This window comes from Lineus longissimus, chromosome 6, assembly GCF_910592395.1.
Source record: "Lineus longissimus chromosome 6, tnLinLong1.2, whole genome shotgun sequence".
In the NCBI taxonomy this organism is placed as follows: domain Eukaryota; kingdom Metazoa; phylum Nemertea; class Pilidiophora; order Heteronemertea; family Lineidae; genus Lineus; species Lineus longissimus.
In genome coordinates this window covers 89,345-105,597 of record NC_088313.1, presented here as the reverse complement: position 1 = coordinate 105,597, position 16,253 = coordinate 89,345, and the positions used below count along the sequence as shown (strand labels likewise).

Below are 16,253 nucleotides of genomic sequence, written 5' to 3'. Positions count from 1 at the left end.
GACACATTTTATGACACTTTTTTTCCACACGATGCCAGTAGAAGTATAATTATATAAACAAAAGAAAGATGTTTCGTATATAGAAATATTTAATTTTCATCCATAATACAATTTCAAATAAATGGACCATTATAAAAGTGTTTTACACAAAGCATGATTTGAAGTCTATAAAATGTCTATACATCCATCAGGTAGTAAAAATTAATACTTGATCCATTCAGGGTTACATTCAATCAATGAATTTGTAAATGAACAATTAAATCAGAACGTCATCTTACTGAGAAGACTGAATTGGAAATACAAAATTCCCAGGATATTATGGTCAGATGACGTCAGGAATGCATCAATGATGCCAGACAAGAGACCTTGCGTGGAAATTATCCAGTCAAATCACCGAAACATGGCAGTCAGCCTGGGGGTAGTCTGGATATCGTGTATAAATTTGTGAAGTAATAATAACATCAACACTGCATTTCTATCATATACTCAAGTTCCACTCATCTAATATTATTTTCGAATATCAAAGAAAAGGATGGAATTAGGCACAAGGTCTTTTTGATTCCAATCAAAACGTTCCCAAGCAAAATTAGAAATTAACCGCCAATTAACACACCTTAGGATGGAATGTAATCAGTAATCCCTTCAGCCAGACAACTGAGGATGGAATGTAACCATTACATGTACATGTATCCTCTTAGCAACACAACCTAGGATGGAATGTAACCATTACATGTACATGTATCCTCTTAGCAACACAACTGAGGATGGAATGTATTTGAATGTAACAACTATCTTAACCCCTCACCAACACAACCTGGGATGGAATATGATTCTAAGAAAAAATGGACGCAATCAATTTCGATCAAAAATATACAAAACATCACCTGCACTGTGTCTATCTATGTTATATTATACAAAACATCACCTACACTGTGTCTATCTATGTTAAAATATACATTATTTACATTTCAAGTTACAAATGGTGTAATCTGCCTAACTTTCAGCGAGAATTTTATTTTCCATGTTTTCACAGATTTCAGGAAAAACCTTCGGTACTCCTGTGTTCACCCCAAAAAATGGGGGAAAAGAACTGTAATCTTGGGTGAACATTTTATTTTTTTGAAGAAATTTTTAAAAATTGCAAAAATAGAGGATGATAATTAGGCAGTTTTCAGTAGTACCGTAGTAAAAATAAACAACTAGTCTTTTGGATTTAGTTCATTATGATATGGTTTGCATCTGAGCCAAAAAACTGATCAGAAACACTACGGAAGTAAAAAGTTTTGGACATGATCAGAAATATACAGATAAAAGTGCTCAAATGATATGTACAGATACAAAAGTGATGTCTCATTATCATATAAAGTATCAATCATAAAATAAATATAAGATGGGAGTTTTATGCGCAATACCTGGACTGAACATACGTTTTTCTATAGCATTTTGTGATAATCTAGTGCAACTTTATAGTATCAAAGTTAAGAGATATGTACATGTAGTAATATACATATAAGAGCAAGAAGTTTTAAACTACGATATTGCAGAGAAGGAATTCTGAACACATGTCATGTTTCCATCCCATGAGGGCCTATTTCCTGGGAAATTGTCCCCAGGCCCAATTGAATTTCATAAAACAACTAACAACCAATGCTTAACATTTTATGGTCCGGACATTTTAACGTTCAGAATTCCTATAAGCACACACACATTTTATACATTCATGGCAGGATGGATGAAAATGAGTCAATTAAAGTAACAAAGCTGTTGAAGTTAAAATGGCTATTAATGTGACAAAATATTTGACCAAGGAAGTGTTAGTAGATGATGCAGGTGAACTATCTGTGACAGAACCACACTGGTATCTATGCAGCATCTGCATGAGACGGTCAAAGTAATCGCCCAGCCACTTTTTGTAGTTTTGTTCCTCCTTGGGGATCTTGAGTAATTTCACGGCGGAGTCAGAAAACATCAAATCGTGCTTGTTCAAACCGGAATCGAACATCGTAAATTGGTCATTTCTGGAAATGGAATATTAATCATTTCAATATTGGCAAAATGAAGCAATAACGATTTTGCTTCAGTAGCAATAATCATTGACACTTGTTCTCCTGATTCATAGACAAACTTCAAATGTACCAACCTCTACTTAATGCACCAAACAAGAGGCTTTACAGACGGAGGCTTTACAGACGGAGGCTTTACAGACGGAGGCTTTACAGACGGAGGCTTTACAGACGGAGGCTTTACAGACGGAGGCTTTACAGACGGAGGCTTTACAGACGGAGGCTTTACAGACGGAGGCTTTACAGACGGAGGCTTTACAGACAGACAACGCTCAGTTGAATAAATCACATTTCAGATCGTCATTCAAATTCAACTTACGCATCTCCAGAGAAGTAATTCTGAGCATAGTCCAAGAGTTCCCACATTATCTCACGGTCTTCTTCAGATTTATAACCTGCAATCATAAAATTGATATACCTGTAATGATTTTATAACAAAGGTTGAGATCCTTCTTGACCCTCAATGTTTAAACACTTCTGACCATGTGTTAAACAAGTATTGTTTACTCTCAAAGCTTTACTGTAGACAAGAGAAGGCCTAAGTTAGCGTGATATGACTTGGCATGTGTGATCACGACATATGTGCCAAATGTCACATGCTTAACAATGTACAAACCTGCAGTGACAATCGCTGGAGACCGCAACTTTGCCAAGTTGCAGTCTTTCCACTGGTCTATGCCCATCCTGTGACCATTCCTGCACAACAGCTCGTAGTCATCGGAGCGACGGTTCCTGGCCCAAATATCCTGATTACGCCCATCTGTGTTGTCCCGGACGGCCAGTGATCGTGTGAAAGCAATTTCCCCACCACCTGGAAAAGGTAACAGTTTTATTATCATTCTTATCAAAGGTACAAGCTGGGCACAAGATGTGTTGTGTTTTCAAATGAGAATGGCTTCCAGCTGGACTGCGATGTCTCCAAACAGGAAAATTGAAAAACGACTAAACTGCAATAACAGAGCACTATAGATCCATGCACTTGATTGGGAACAACGTTTACATGACGTAGTGTTGGCCGTCGTCACGTCACCATGCACTTTTACATTACTGTAACGTGATGTGACGTCTTCGTAAACATTGTTCCCAATCAAGTGCATGGATCTACAAGGATGTAAAGCACAGCCTAGTCTGACAAGTTTGAGGTACAGTAATGTCAGACAATAGCCACGACGTGCATATACAGCTGTTGGAAAAAATATGCACATGGTTCTGACAACAATATGTTGACATTAGTAAAGCAAAGCAGGTTTCAAGTAATAAAGCTTAAGTAATCAGCACTCACCTTCAACAAGGCAACGGAAGGAGCCACTGTCACTAAAGTATTGTTCACGACTGGTTCTCTTACATTTATCTGAACTACCAGCAGCACAGGCCTCACACATGTTCAGACCAACCTGTCTTGGATTATACTGTTTCTCCAATATACCAGGGGCACAAGCTCTGAAGAAGAATTCACCTGAGGACAGAAAGAGTAGGTTACAGTAATGAAAATCATGTATACTATATCACAAACTGCCATTAGATATGAAGAAGCACAACAGATTCACACTTTTCACAAGAATTTTTGGATCACCTTTTAACTAATCATCAATAAAGTGATAAGTTATTCCGAAGTGATGAGCAATGGAGAATTCTCTTTCAGCAACTTGCGTGAAATATTGTACTAGTTTCAGCCCAGTAATTTCACTAGAAATTATCCACAGCACAGGCAGACACAGATGTTGAGTTTCAATTCAGGTCACAGTCTATTTGAAATTGAGAGAGAAGTGATAATAGCAAGGTGTACTCACTCATGGCATCATAGAGCTTGCATGTTTCTGGCAAAATCTGCTGAGTCTCGATCAGGGTGAACACCGGAATCACCCAACCAGCGGCCATGTTCACTCCAGAGAAACACGCTCGCTTTGCTGCAAAGAAATGACGAAGAATTCATGACGATCATTAGCGATGCAAAATTCAATCGTGTTTTACATTGAAGTTACATGTAAATGTTCTCTTTTTGTATTTTGATTGCCCAAGACATTGTACCACACCCACCTTTTAGGTTGAAAATAGTGATTTCAGGAGTTGACTTCTTGGCAACTGCCACAGCATAGTAAGACATGGTGTCGTCACCATAATCTTCTGCTGCTATTGGCACAAGTCCATAGTATCTGAAAAAATAACAGCAGGAGAATATTATGAATCTTAATTACCTGCCCAGTATTCAAATCTGTTCTGAGAAAGAACCGCAAAAATAAAAGAAATCACAAAGCAACACTTGGAGCATCAAATTCTTACCTTCCGGCCACGTAAGTATCTGCCGCATCGAGATTGATCAAATCAGCATCGCCATCTTGAATTTTTTGCATACAGTCGAGAGCATTCTTCCCCATCACACAGCGAAGATCGGGTTTCAGACTCTTGCTTTGGATGCCCAGAACCATCGCTGAGCACTTGTTGATCTCGTCCTCAGAGGTTGTGCACCATCGGACGGATTTGACGGGACAGATTTCAAGAGAGTTGAGGCGTTTCATGTAATCATCACCTAACGAACAGAAATTGGGTGGTGAAAACTGCCAACTTGGAACTGGCGATTAAAGTTTGAGGGATTTTGTGAGAAAATGACCAGATTCAACTTAATTGTCAGCATTGTTGACAGACAACGTAAATTGTAAACTGCCAATTTTTTGCAGATTTAGCAAAAAAAAACACAATGCAGAATAAGGTTAATAGCAAAAATATATTTTTATATTGGAAAAACTAAAAAAAATTCTGAACCCACCTGAATAACAGTTGTTTTAACAACTGTTATTCAGGTGATTAAAGAATTAAAATTCTTTAATCATTTCGAGAAATTTTCTGCAGTTTACTGAATAAGAGGACAGGCAACAAGATCAGTCATTCCTAATATTACTCATCAGAGTTTAAAAGTTTGACTCTGTACTTACTGACATATTTGTGATAAGTGTCTCTTGAACCAACGTCGATCAGGTCTGTGGCGTCATCTGAGAAGAGGATGCTGTGGCCACCATAGGGGGAGGAGTCAAATAACGAGAAGCCATCACTGGTTGTGGCTGGTGCGGAGAACGCACGGCTCAGCTCCTTGAAGAACATTTTGAGTTTGTTCAAGTGGTCAGCTTTGCCATAACCGACGACTGCATTGCTTTTGACCCTGCCCCAGTTACATGCCATGTAATTTTCCATGGTTGCAACACTCCCGTCGCTGCAGAGAAGGCGGTAGTCCTGTAAAGATACACAAATATGAAGGAATTTGATTTACAACTCTTTTCTTCTTTACTGTGTTCTCAATTAAATGAGTTAGTATGTGTGTAGCATCCAAGTTATGTGCCAAATTGTCAAGATGATTCTGTCTTCGGCGGGCTATCTAAACCTAGGGTAGTGAGCCTAGGGTAGTGGTAGAGTAATGTCTTTATGACATGACCATTCCACTTACAGTCCAAGGATTCACTTTGCGGCCCAACTTAGAACTTCTGAAGAAGGACAGTCTCACCATCTGAAACTGCCATGGCAAACGTTTTTATTAACTGCGTCAAAAGGAATGGTTTCTTACATTCAGCGTCTCACTTGAGTCGTTGCCCAATGCCATGCGGACGGTGGAATCTTTCAAGAAGGCCACCTGCCCAACCCCCTTCTGAAGACAGTCAAAGGCACCATCGAACCCAGAGTACAAGTCGTTGGTGTCACAGATCTTCTTATTACACAGGTCACAGACCTTCATCGGGTTGATACCTGAAGGAAAGAATTAATAAGCAAACTCATTTCTAATAACTGTAGTTTAGCTCGAGCAGGGAATGCATTAAACATTAAAGAAGAGATGGAACTCAATGGCAAACTTCAACTTGCCCCAATTTACATGAGGAACCGTCTTCACCATAGACCTGTAAATACACAGAATCATTTTATCGTTTTAACAATTAAGTTCAGGAGAAGAAAGTTAGAATGGTCTATCACTGCATTCTTGTTGTGACTCTACCCTCATACGACCAATTAATAACATATTCAATCAGTTTTTGTGACATTTCAGCTGAAATCACCAACTTACCGTAAGGATTGTAGTATGCAATCAGCGCAGAGGGGATGCACATCTCACCAAAGAATTTGGACACCTGTTGTACATGGACATTACAACGTGTAACTTTGATGAAACCTTGCTCGAACATTTTGGAGATGGGTAGAACCCATCCAGCTGCTGTCCCCATGCCTGGAAAATGATGGAAAGTATGAAGAATTTACCCGGGTGTTCAAAAACACCAAAATTATCTTATCCCTCTGTCGTTTACGTTTTCTCTTTCAGTTGATCTTCTTGAGCAAACACTTGCTCTTGTAATATTTGAGTCAATCACCGACCCGTTCTTATCTTACCTGGTGAGCAAACCCTCTTGCCCTGTAAATCTTGGAGTCGTTCATACTGGCGACCGGTGTAGTCAGCAGTCATCAATATATCTGTAGCTTTTAAAACTACCACTGAATAGTAGTCACTTTCTGAAAGTAGACAAGAAGATGAGATGTCACTATTAAATGGTCAGAAAGTCATGCTTCAATATCTGGTCTTTCTGCATTTTAAAGGGTAACTCGTGTCAAATTTCACCATATAATGTTTTAGCTGTTTTTGACAAATGACTACGTCACTTTCTCATAAATCGGTAAGGTTTTCGAATCGAAATGCACATTTTCTAAAAATTGATTGTTTAATCCCGCCCCGACGGCTCGCTTTGAAGCCGTTTTCGTTGATGACGTCACAACATGAACATTTTCGCGGTTGCGATGGTTTACATTCAGCTAGTTTATAATAAATCTAATCAAAAGTGGAAAATTTGAGCTTTACGATTGTGATCAACAATTAAAAATGGACGTATTTCCGCAAAGTTGTAAATCACATCATAGTATCACTTTAACTTGATCCAGGATATGGCCTACCCAGTTAATTGCAAGATTGATACATTGGCAATACCAACAACTGTTCACCAAAACAAAACAACCTGAGACCATAACTTCCAACATGGCTGAATTGCAACGCCAATTACAACAGTAACTTACTGGTGCCATACTGCCAATTACAACAGTAACTTACTGGTGCCATACTGCCAATTACAACAGTAACTTACTGGTGCCATACTGTTCTCCTACAATCGGAACAAGACGAAATCTTCTTCCAGCCAGCACAAGTTCCCCTGAGTCTACCGTCATGACATCTGCATCTTGGAACTCAATCAACTCCATACATTTGAACTTGTCAGTGATAGCTGGACCACTGATGCAGACAACCTCGTATTTATCTTTAGCCCAAGCTTCAGCTGCAACGGCCTTTTTCATTGCCTCACACTTCTTCAGTTCGGCATCGTTGATCACACAGAAACGAACCTCTGAAATTAGAAAAGAATGACATGTAAATGGCTGAAGAGTTGGCATGATTAAGATGGTCAGAAGGCCATGTCTTTGACTTTGGCCAGCATCAGCATAGGTCGAGTCCCTATATTATCCAGTCATTCGAATGCGTTTGTCACAAACGTATGATTTCAAATGGGGTATACCGTAACAATACCCATTTTGCAGCGCCATACTTTCAAAATTCACTAACAGTAAACACAGCACAGTGAAATGATATCTATGACGTCCTAGAGAGAACGATAATAAAGTGTTGAAACTTGGTCGGCTCGACTCTGGAATGGTGACATTTGAGAGACTTCAATAGGCAGACAGTGCATTGAAAAATTCCAAAAACTATTCTATACCGAGCTACTTACTCTCAAGTTACTCCTCATGTATCCATTGTTCTCCAAATCGGTCACAAATAGTCATTAAAAGCACACAAAAAACCCAACCACCCAACGAGCACCACTGGTTTGACAAAATGGCGAAAAGCTCTTTCATCCTGTAAGATCCGACGTGAACACAGCCTGCTATGACGGTTCATTGTGAGATTTGGAGAACAATGGAGACATGAGGAGTAACTTGAGAGTAAGTAGCTCGGTATAGAATAGTTTTTGGAATTTTTCAAAGCACTGTCTGCATGTTGAAGTCGCTCAAATTTCACCATTCCAGAGTCGAGCCGACCAAGTTTCAGCACTTTATAATATTAGGCTGAACTTCAGAATCCCCGATCGGAAATGACGTAGTTTGATCGCATTCAACTATAAATCCATTGAACAGTGGTGCTTGGTTAGTCAACGGATGACCTTTTTTTGGGGTGTGATCGGGGATTGTTAACTCGTTCCCTTTATTATTGTTCTCTAAGACGTCATAGATATTAGATACCATATCACTGTGAACTGCTGAACACAGCTCTGCAGCCTCTCAGAGTCAGGGGTGGAGCCTCGGCCGAGAGTAAAAATACTTCCATTCAGATGATATGATTGGGCACAAAACCTGGTGTAGACATAGTCAGAGTGCCCAATCAATGATGAGAACCAGGGCAGAGAGTAGCCTGACTGACCACAGAATGAGTAGAGATTGGCCAGTTCGGAAACATAAGAAAGCCACATACATTTGTAGCACATTTGTACACACTTCCTGTACATTTTGGGGAATGTTGTGTGACCCAGTTTTCAGTTTACCTTTCTTGGACTGGTCTATGGGCGGCAACTGGGCGAGCGATTGCCCCACCAAGACAATCACACAGATTGGAATATACCACATTTTGAGATCGATCAAAAATAACACATGTGTGAGAATTATAAGGACGGAAATCGGCTGTTGAAAGAGAATTCAAAATCAAGGCGGCCTTGTTTAACAACTGTGGCCTTTTTTCACCAACCTAGTGCATTGAGGTTATGTGACTCCGCCAAAAATAGTGCTACAAAAGGTAACCTGCTATTTATTCTACACTTTAAACACGCGTTTGAAAAGAAGATTGTTCTCTTCAAAAATTAAATTAGCGTTATTACCAGATAAATAATTTGCTGACAAAGTGATAATGTGAACGAGCAATTAATAGCGGATGAATACCAATTATCCAATCAAACAGGTGCTGCCATCTTATCTAAATAGTGGTACTAGAATAATTGAGTCATCCGGTAGACTCATTCACCAGTCTCCTCCATTCACTCATTATAGAGACTGGTACTTGACGGCAATTCACTCGTCATGAACTAGATCAGGGGGCGTCAGCCTCCGGTGTCCGGTCACCTGTTTCTCAGGTAGATGGAAAACCTCGATCCAAGGAATACCAGCGCGCTCAGTATTGACAGTGCATCCACAATATGCACGGCTCGCTTCGGGTAAATCAACGAGGCCTCCTCGGAGTTCCGCTGCGCGGTGGATAGGGTCGAGGTTACCTGGACGAGTCATCCAGTGGTTGGGTGTGCGCCATCAGTGTTAACTTACCTACTCCCACTAATGAGTAAAACAGTAATGGGTTGCTAATGAGTATGACACAAAAGTGGAGACATTATTATCCATCTTAAATCATATAGACTTCAACCTAAAAACAACCCCAAAGTATGAAAAGCGAAGACAATTGCCCAAGCCAAAAATTGCCCAGTGATAATCCAATCAATGTGGAATTTTTGAATTCAAGTTAGTAAATTTTCGAGTAGCCCTTATGTTTCAGGTATCCCCGCAACGGATCATTGGCGACCGTCGCTAGGCAAAAGACAAGTTGACTCTGAGCAGTTTTTCTTTCAGCCATTGGGACCCAATTTATTTCGCCGGTATAGACACAAGCAGTAGTAGTGGATATCAATGTTATTTTCGAGGATACATTGGGGCAAAAAAGTTTTAGTGTAATATTAGAAATCAGGATTGTGACAGCTGCCGTCATCAGTTTGGTTGTGACGGGGTCTAGGATCAGGATTGTGACAGCTGCCGTCATCAGTTTGGTTGTGACGGGGTCTAGGATCAGGATTGTGACAGCGGCCGTCATCAGTTTGGTTGTGACGGGGTCTAGGATCAGGATGATTGTGACAGCTGCCGTCATCAGTTTGGTTGTGACGGGGTCTAGGACGAGTGAAGCGACTGGTAACTACTATTCAGATCTGGGACATTGTAGCGGCTACGGCATCGAGTGAAGCGAATGTCTCAGGGGTTTGTGTATACAATCCCTGTATTAACTGAGCTTAGAGCTTGGTTAAAGCTTACAGTAGGTACGTAAAAGTGCCCAGTTGAAGGCTTTAAAGCTCAGGATGGATAATAATGGCCATCTCAATTAATCGTCACCAAGGCAAGGGTGAGGGATGAGGCCAGTCCACTCTGTCCGGAGTGTAAATTAATTGTCACTCAACACTACAACACAAGACTACACGTATCGTACTAACTGTTTTAACAGTTTAACTGTTTGAACTGTTTTAACTTTATTAAAATAAAGTAGAAGCAAACGCTTTTACGAATGGGATAGGCCATTCCAATTTGTACGCCCCAACAAGCTGTTACACCAGTAGACGGGTTTCGTTTCCTACTCAGAAGTTCCTGGGACGAGGGAGTGAAACGACTTCGATTTGGAGCGAAACAACTGGGGGCGAAATGGTCAGGGAGGGAAAAAACAGCAATTCTGCTATCCATTCCAACATGTCCAATATGGCAGCGCCCATGTTTTAGACATGTTAGAAGAGAGAGTGGCTTGATTTTACTTTTGGCAATTTGGAGCATAGGAGCTAGATATTGTTTAGATAGTCTGATTCTGACAGTTGCAGTCCAATCAACCCAGAAGTATTAAGGTTAGCAGGAAGGGTTGGGCGTTTGTGGTTTCTGAGTTTGAGGGGGTTCGGGTTGGTGTCTGTTGTCAGTGTTGAGGCGCCAGTCTCTCTTGAAGCACAGTCAACAGGCATTTGGTCTCGGTATTTGGGTAAGTACAGAATCAAGGCAGCTCAGAGAGCAATGATTGAACGATGCTGTGGACAAGTCCAAGGAAACTGCATCAGTGACGACCAACTTCTCATCAGAAAGCGTCACCACCAGCATATTCAATGTTCAGTTCCAACCTGTACCAGTCCAATGCACGCCTGTCAATGGTCAGCAGTGGTCAGCTTAGCGCGATATGGAACATTCTTCCGAAACTCAAGCGAGGGAAGTCTGCTCATTAGCATATCTCGCGCACTGCTCCTTCTTGTCAAACATCGTAGTGAAATCGTAATGGAAAACGTCTGGCTTTGCGCCAGACACTGAGACTAATAAGTGAAGAACTAATAGGTAAAGAACTTCTACTTGCGCGAGACTGCTGTGATAAAATTATCATTGCAGAGACTCCGGTGACGTACACATATATTTTTTACAATCAAAAATGCCCTCAAAAGACGACATGGAATGATTATTTTATTGATATTTCCTACTATATACCTTCCAATTATCACTTTATACAAATAGATCGGCGTTAGGTCGCATGCTTTTCTTTCCTGGTGACACTATAAAGCAAAATAGTTGCAACCCCTTAAATGCGCTATAAGTCCAATAATAAGTGACGGTGACCCGTTATAAATGTTTCGCCAGCTTCGCTTTTTTGCTGCTGCGCGGCGCTTTGGGCCCTTGCGTCAAGGATTCAGTGTCTGCAACTCAACATTTGCACTGCAGCAGTGAGTAAGTCTCATTACCAACCAAAGGAGAGCGTCCCCGGCGTAGTCGAATGAACGATAGACGTATATTGGCTGAGACAATCAGATTTACGCCGTATAGACGTCGATGCAAGGATATCAGAAACGGCCTATCAGAAATACCGCGTAGATAAAAGCACGTGGAAATGTACATTTGCATATCAAAGAACCCGGAAAAATGCTACGACAATGTGCAAATCTTATAAAAAGTGAACATGTATCTACAGAATCTACCAAATTAATGTATTCTTTATCATCTTTATGTAGCTGTAGGTCTACAGTGTTTATATGCACCAAATTCGAAATCAACTAAGAAATAAAGTCATATTTAGACATTAATGACGAGAAAATCGCAAAGCTGGCATCTTCCACCGTCAATATTATTGTCACGTGCAGTAATCAATCTCCACACCAGAGAGTCGTTCTCTACCCAAGTCTTTCACCCCTGGCAGCAATATGTGAGGAGGTGACCGATAACGATTGAATAAAAACAAAACTTACATCAAATTTCTCAATAGGGTCATTCCATTGGTGATTGATAATATTCTTTTGTAATTTCAGAAAGATAAAAAAATATATCTTGATGCTCTTTTTTCATCACGGCAATTTTGATGAAAAAGTGCGCCAGTTTGCACAAAATGGCGCCATTGTTGTCAGCGGTTTATGCCTACACATGTAACATGCAATGACATGTTTTCGCGAGGAGATGTGATCTCTAAACCTATTTTTTGACTGTCTGAAACGAGCCGTCTTCGAAATCAAGTTGGTTTCGAAACGTCCTCCAAATTCACTTGAGATTTTAACCAATTTCCGTCTATGGATTTGGCTTTAAAATGTTTTCATCAACCGCAAAGGGTACTTGTTAACATGGTAGTGGTTTAAGCGCTTGCAGTGTGTTAATTACGTACTCGGTTCGACTATGTCTTTTCTGACTAATGGCCGCTGATGAGAGAGTTAAGACGGTAAAAGAAGCTTCTTTGAAGTATTTTTTTCTTTATCGTCTTAATTTTTAAGACTAGCGTCCCCGTTGTTTTCTGAATGATGCAGATCAGAAACTGTTATTGTGGTAGGCCTAGTATGGTCGTCATAAAACTCCACTGAAAACCTCGAAAATGTTTATGTTGATATACATAATGCATGAGTGTCAATGGAATGGCTTGCATGCTGATCTACTGATTGAGTCCATGCAATAGTCATTACCTTATTCAAATGAGTTTTTTATGAATACAAATTCACTATCTGACTCTGTGTCAGCCGACTTCTCTATCTACCATAAAGCAAAGATCGCATGAGTGATACCCAATTCATATTTTTTAGGCTGGCTCGAGGACGGAGATTTGACATGGTTCCCCACTGTCTGACATCATGAAATTGTCCACCCTCCGGCGACCAAGTTTTGTTTGTGACGCAATGTCTTTCCTCAAAATCATGAATACTAGCTATCACAAAATAAACATTGCTCAAAGATTTCTTTATTTTGCAGCACCTTCCTCTGTAGAAGACAGAGCTCTTGAATCCTGACAATGTCGATTTCAACAAATGCTGAGGATTATGGGAATAATGTAAGTGAGATTTGAGTGTCCAACATTGGAAAGTTCCAACCGTTTGCTGAAATGTGTTTATAATGTTTCGGGAGAAAAACCAATTAGAGCTAAATGATAAGTGAGTAAATGTGGCTGGACAGTGACGTTGATGTTGTTGGGTAGACAACCCCAAAAAACATTATATCATATTATGGTAGTTTTTGCCAGAATCACACTCCAAGGGATGGAGCACCCAGCCCCTAATATCCCTATATAAAAAATGTATCTTTATTTCAGGAAAGTCTTGAGTTGGTCTGGGCAGAAAAGACGTTCAAGCATGCCGAGGTTTATTTCAATGTAAGTACAGCGTGCCCTCGGGGAAATAAAATGCACAACTCGTAAACTAACATTTGTGCCAATGGATAACAACTGTCTAAAGATGGATCGAGTGAGCACAGTGGACCCTGGCAGTTTGATTATAGATGTTAAGTATTATGGCATCCTTGCAACATGTTTCTAGTTATCAGCCTTGAACAAGTGTTCTCTGATTACTTTTGTGTTTTCAGCTGCTGTGTTCCGTGCAGCAACATGTTTCTAGTTATCAGCCTTGAACAAGTGTTCTCTGATTACTTTTGTGTTTTCAGCTGCTGTGTGCCGTGCAGCAACATGTTTCTAGTTATCAGCCTTGAACAAGTGTTCTCTGATTACTTTTGTGTTTTCAGCTGCTGTGTTCCGTGCAGCAACATGTTTCTAGTTATCAGCCTTGAACAAGTGTTCTCTGATTACTTTTGTGTTTTCAGCTGCTGTGTTCCGTGCAGCAACATGTTTCTAGTTATCAGCCTTGAACAAGTGTTCTCTGATTACTTTTGTGTTTTCAGCTGCTGTGTGCCGTGCAGCAACATGTTTCTAGTTATCAGCCTTGAACAAGTGTTCTCTGATTACTTTTGTGTTTTCAGCTGCTGTGTGCCGTGCAGCAACATGTTTCTAGTTATCAGCCTTGAACAAGTGTTCTCTGATTACTTTTGTGTTTTCAGCTGCTGTGTGCCGTGCAGCAACATGTTTCTAGTTATCAGCCTTGAACAAGTGTTCTCTGATTACTTTTGTGTTTTCAGCTGCTGTGTGCCGTGCAGCAACATGTTTCTAGTTATCAGCCTTGAACAAGTGTTCTCTGATTACTTTTGTGTTTTCAGCTGCTGTGTGCCGTGCAGCAACATGTTTCTAGTTATCAGCCTTGAACAAGTGTTCTCTGATTACTTTTGTGTTTTCAGCTGCTGTGTGCCGTGCAGGATCCAAAGTTCATGAGGTTGACCGCAAGTGATGATGCCATTTATAATAAGTTTCGTGAAGAATTCAAGGATTTTGAAGTTGGGAACATTGTGGAAGATACATTAAAAAGAAGTGAAGCGAAAGCGGTAAGTAGAATATGTTTTTCAATACTCTCTCTGAGTTTCATTACTTCGATTGCACCCCCAACATTTTTCACTCAGATTCATTGCATCTTTCCTCAATTGTTTTCAAGGGCTCTCGACTGAGAAATCATTTTTTTGCAGGATGAGGAGGCAAAGAGTAAACACCCACCATGTTGTTGATGTTGTGTTTGGGAAAGTTTCGCCTTAAAATAAGTCTTCGATCTTTTCAGAAATGGAGGAATTTCTGTGATCAATTTAAAAATGTGCCTGACTTTAACTTTGGCACGCTGCTTCGGCTTGACAGTGAGGGGGAATATAATGAAAAGAATACCACGATAGGTAAGCATTTATTATGATCATGAGGATAACATAACTTCTTGAATAGCATGTAGCAGAGTGGTGTGAAACAGCAGGTAGTTACTAATGGTTTTCATTCTCTGTCATGCAATGTGTGTGGCTTGGAATAAATGGTAATGTACCAGAGTGGTAGCTGTGAGAGTAGGTTGCTGCTATCTGACCAGAGTGGTAGCTGTGAGAGTAGGTTGCTGCTATCTGACCAGAGGTACCAGAGTGGTAGCTGTGAGAGTAGGTTGCTGCTATCTGACCAGAGGTCCTCCAAGGCCTTCTTTCAGAGCACAGTCTGGTAATAAATAGTGTGTTGTGATTGGTCCCAAGTTGAGCATTGGTCAGTGTTTCCAATGCAATATTTTTGAATTGTCATAGAAAAAAGACCTAAAGCAAAGTGTTGTCTATTTTTCAGCTCCAAGAATACAGTTTCTAGCGATCGAGCTTGCACGGAATCGCGAAGGATACAATATGGGACTTGGGAAGAAATACAAACCCAGTCCTGCAGAGGAAACGATTTAGCATGGTGATGCTTTGTGGCTCATAGACTTCATCCTGAATGAAATGCCATGATGCTGGCTACCTGTGAATTGTCCAAGGGTCATTGCAATATCGTTGCTTGGCATCCAAGCAGGGGGGCATCAACCTCGGATAGTCTCTAGCTGGCCGAGCAGAATGGAAAGTTGATAAAACTCCTGGTTTCAATCGTAATCCTGGTAACTGGTGTCCCAGCAACTCTCGGTATGATGGATGATTTGGAGAGTCATCAAGAGTCATGGTGCTTTTTGGGGACACTGGTAGAGTTTGTGCTTCTTGCTTCACAACAGAAACAAAACCTTCACATTATGGCCTGTTATGTGCTAGGAGTCTCCAAAACTGACGAAAATGTCATGCCTTTTGTTATGCTAGAAAATTATGTTGTCTCCAAAATCATGTTACCTCCAAATTTGTGTTACGTCATGTGTCAGTCAAGGAGGGAATCAGTAAAGAGACAAACCTACAACTGAGTCATTAGAATTAATGTAATAAAACCAGAAAATGTGTAAGGACATTTTGTGATAAAAGTGAGTTGTTTTGTTTTCTCTTTGTGCGTTGAATGATGCTGTCTAAGGGATGGGATGCCAGCAAGTACAAGCAACAGTTATATCGTGCATCGATTACATGCTTGGTGATATTGATGGACCACTCTAGTTTATCATTTTGTGTCCGTAGTATGTTGGTTTCCATGCTGTGCAAATATACTCTATGACCAAAACAATGCCATTGGCTGTGAGAAAAGCACAATGGAAACCTCCGAGGTCCCAAGTTTGATTCCCTTTTGATCCCAGTATGATGGGCGGCCGAGGTTGCCTCCCAGTATGATGGGCGGCTGAGCTTGCCTCCCAGTGT

At 40.5% G+C, this 16,253-nt stretch overlaps 2 protein-coding genes across 3 annotated transcripts; one reads left to right on the top strand and one right to left on the bottom strand.

Annotated features, from left to right (window-relative positions):
- Nucleotides 1-71: 71 nt before the first annotated feature.
- Nucleotides 72-8,809, bottom strand: LOC135489203 (melanotransferrin-like). The gene is made up of 13 exons (XM_064774435.1): nucleotides 8,621-8,809; nucleotides 7,172-7,429; nucleotides 6,429-6,548; nucleotides 6,109-6,267; nucleotides 5,617-5,795; nucleotides 4,994-5,288; nucleotides 4,344-4,590; nucleotides 4,101-4,216; nucleotides 3,854-3,970; nucleotides 3,346-3,519; nucleotides 2,680-2,874; nucleotides 2,383-2,458; nucleotides 72-2,018 (listed from the first exon to the last, which is right to left on the bottom strand). Exons 1-13 carry the CDS (start codon nucleotides 8,700-8,702, stop codon nucleotides 1,748-1,750), a joined length of 2,289 nt encoding a protein of 762 aa, XP_064630505.1. The 5' UTR covers nucleotides 8,703-8,809; the 3' UTR covers nucleotides 72-1,747.
- A 1,751-nt stretch (nucleotides 8,810-10,560) lies between these two features.
- Nucleotides 10,561-15,928, top strand: LOC135489692 (protein PBDC1-like). 2 transcript variants are annotated; one of them, XM_064775177.1, is made up of 6 exons: nucleotides 10,561-10,717; nucleotides 13,071-13,149; nucleotides 13,408-13,467; nucleotides 14,379-14,522; nucleotides 14,750-14,858; nucleotides 15,280-15,928. In XM_064775177.1, exons 2-6 carry the CDS (start codon nucleotides 13,111-13,113, stop codon nucleotides 15,384-15,386), a joined length of 459 nt encoding a protein of 152 aa, XP_064631247.1. In that variant the 5' UTR covers nucleotides 10,561-10,717; nucleotides 13,071-13,110; the 3' UTR covers nucleotides 15,387-15,928. The 2 variants fall into 2 exon arrangements, with proteins under 2 accessions (XP_064631247.1, XP_064631248.1); XM_064775178.1 differs by lacking the exon at nucleotides 10,561-10,717 and adding an exon at nucleotides 10,929-11,189.
- Nucleotides 15,929-16,253: the final 325 nt, after the last annotated feature.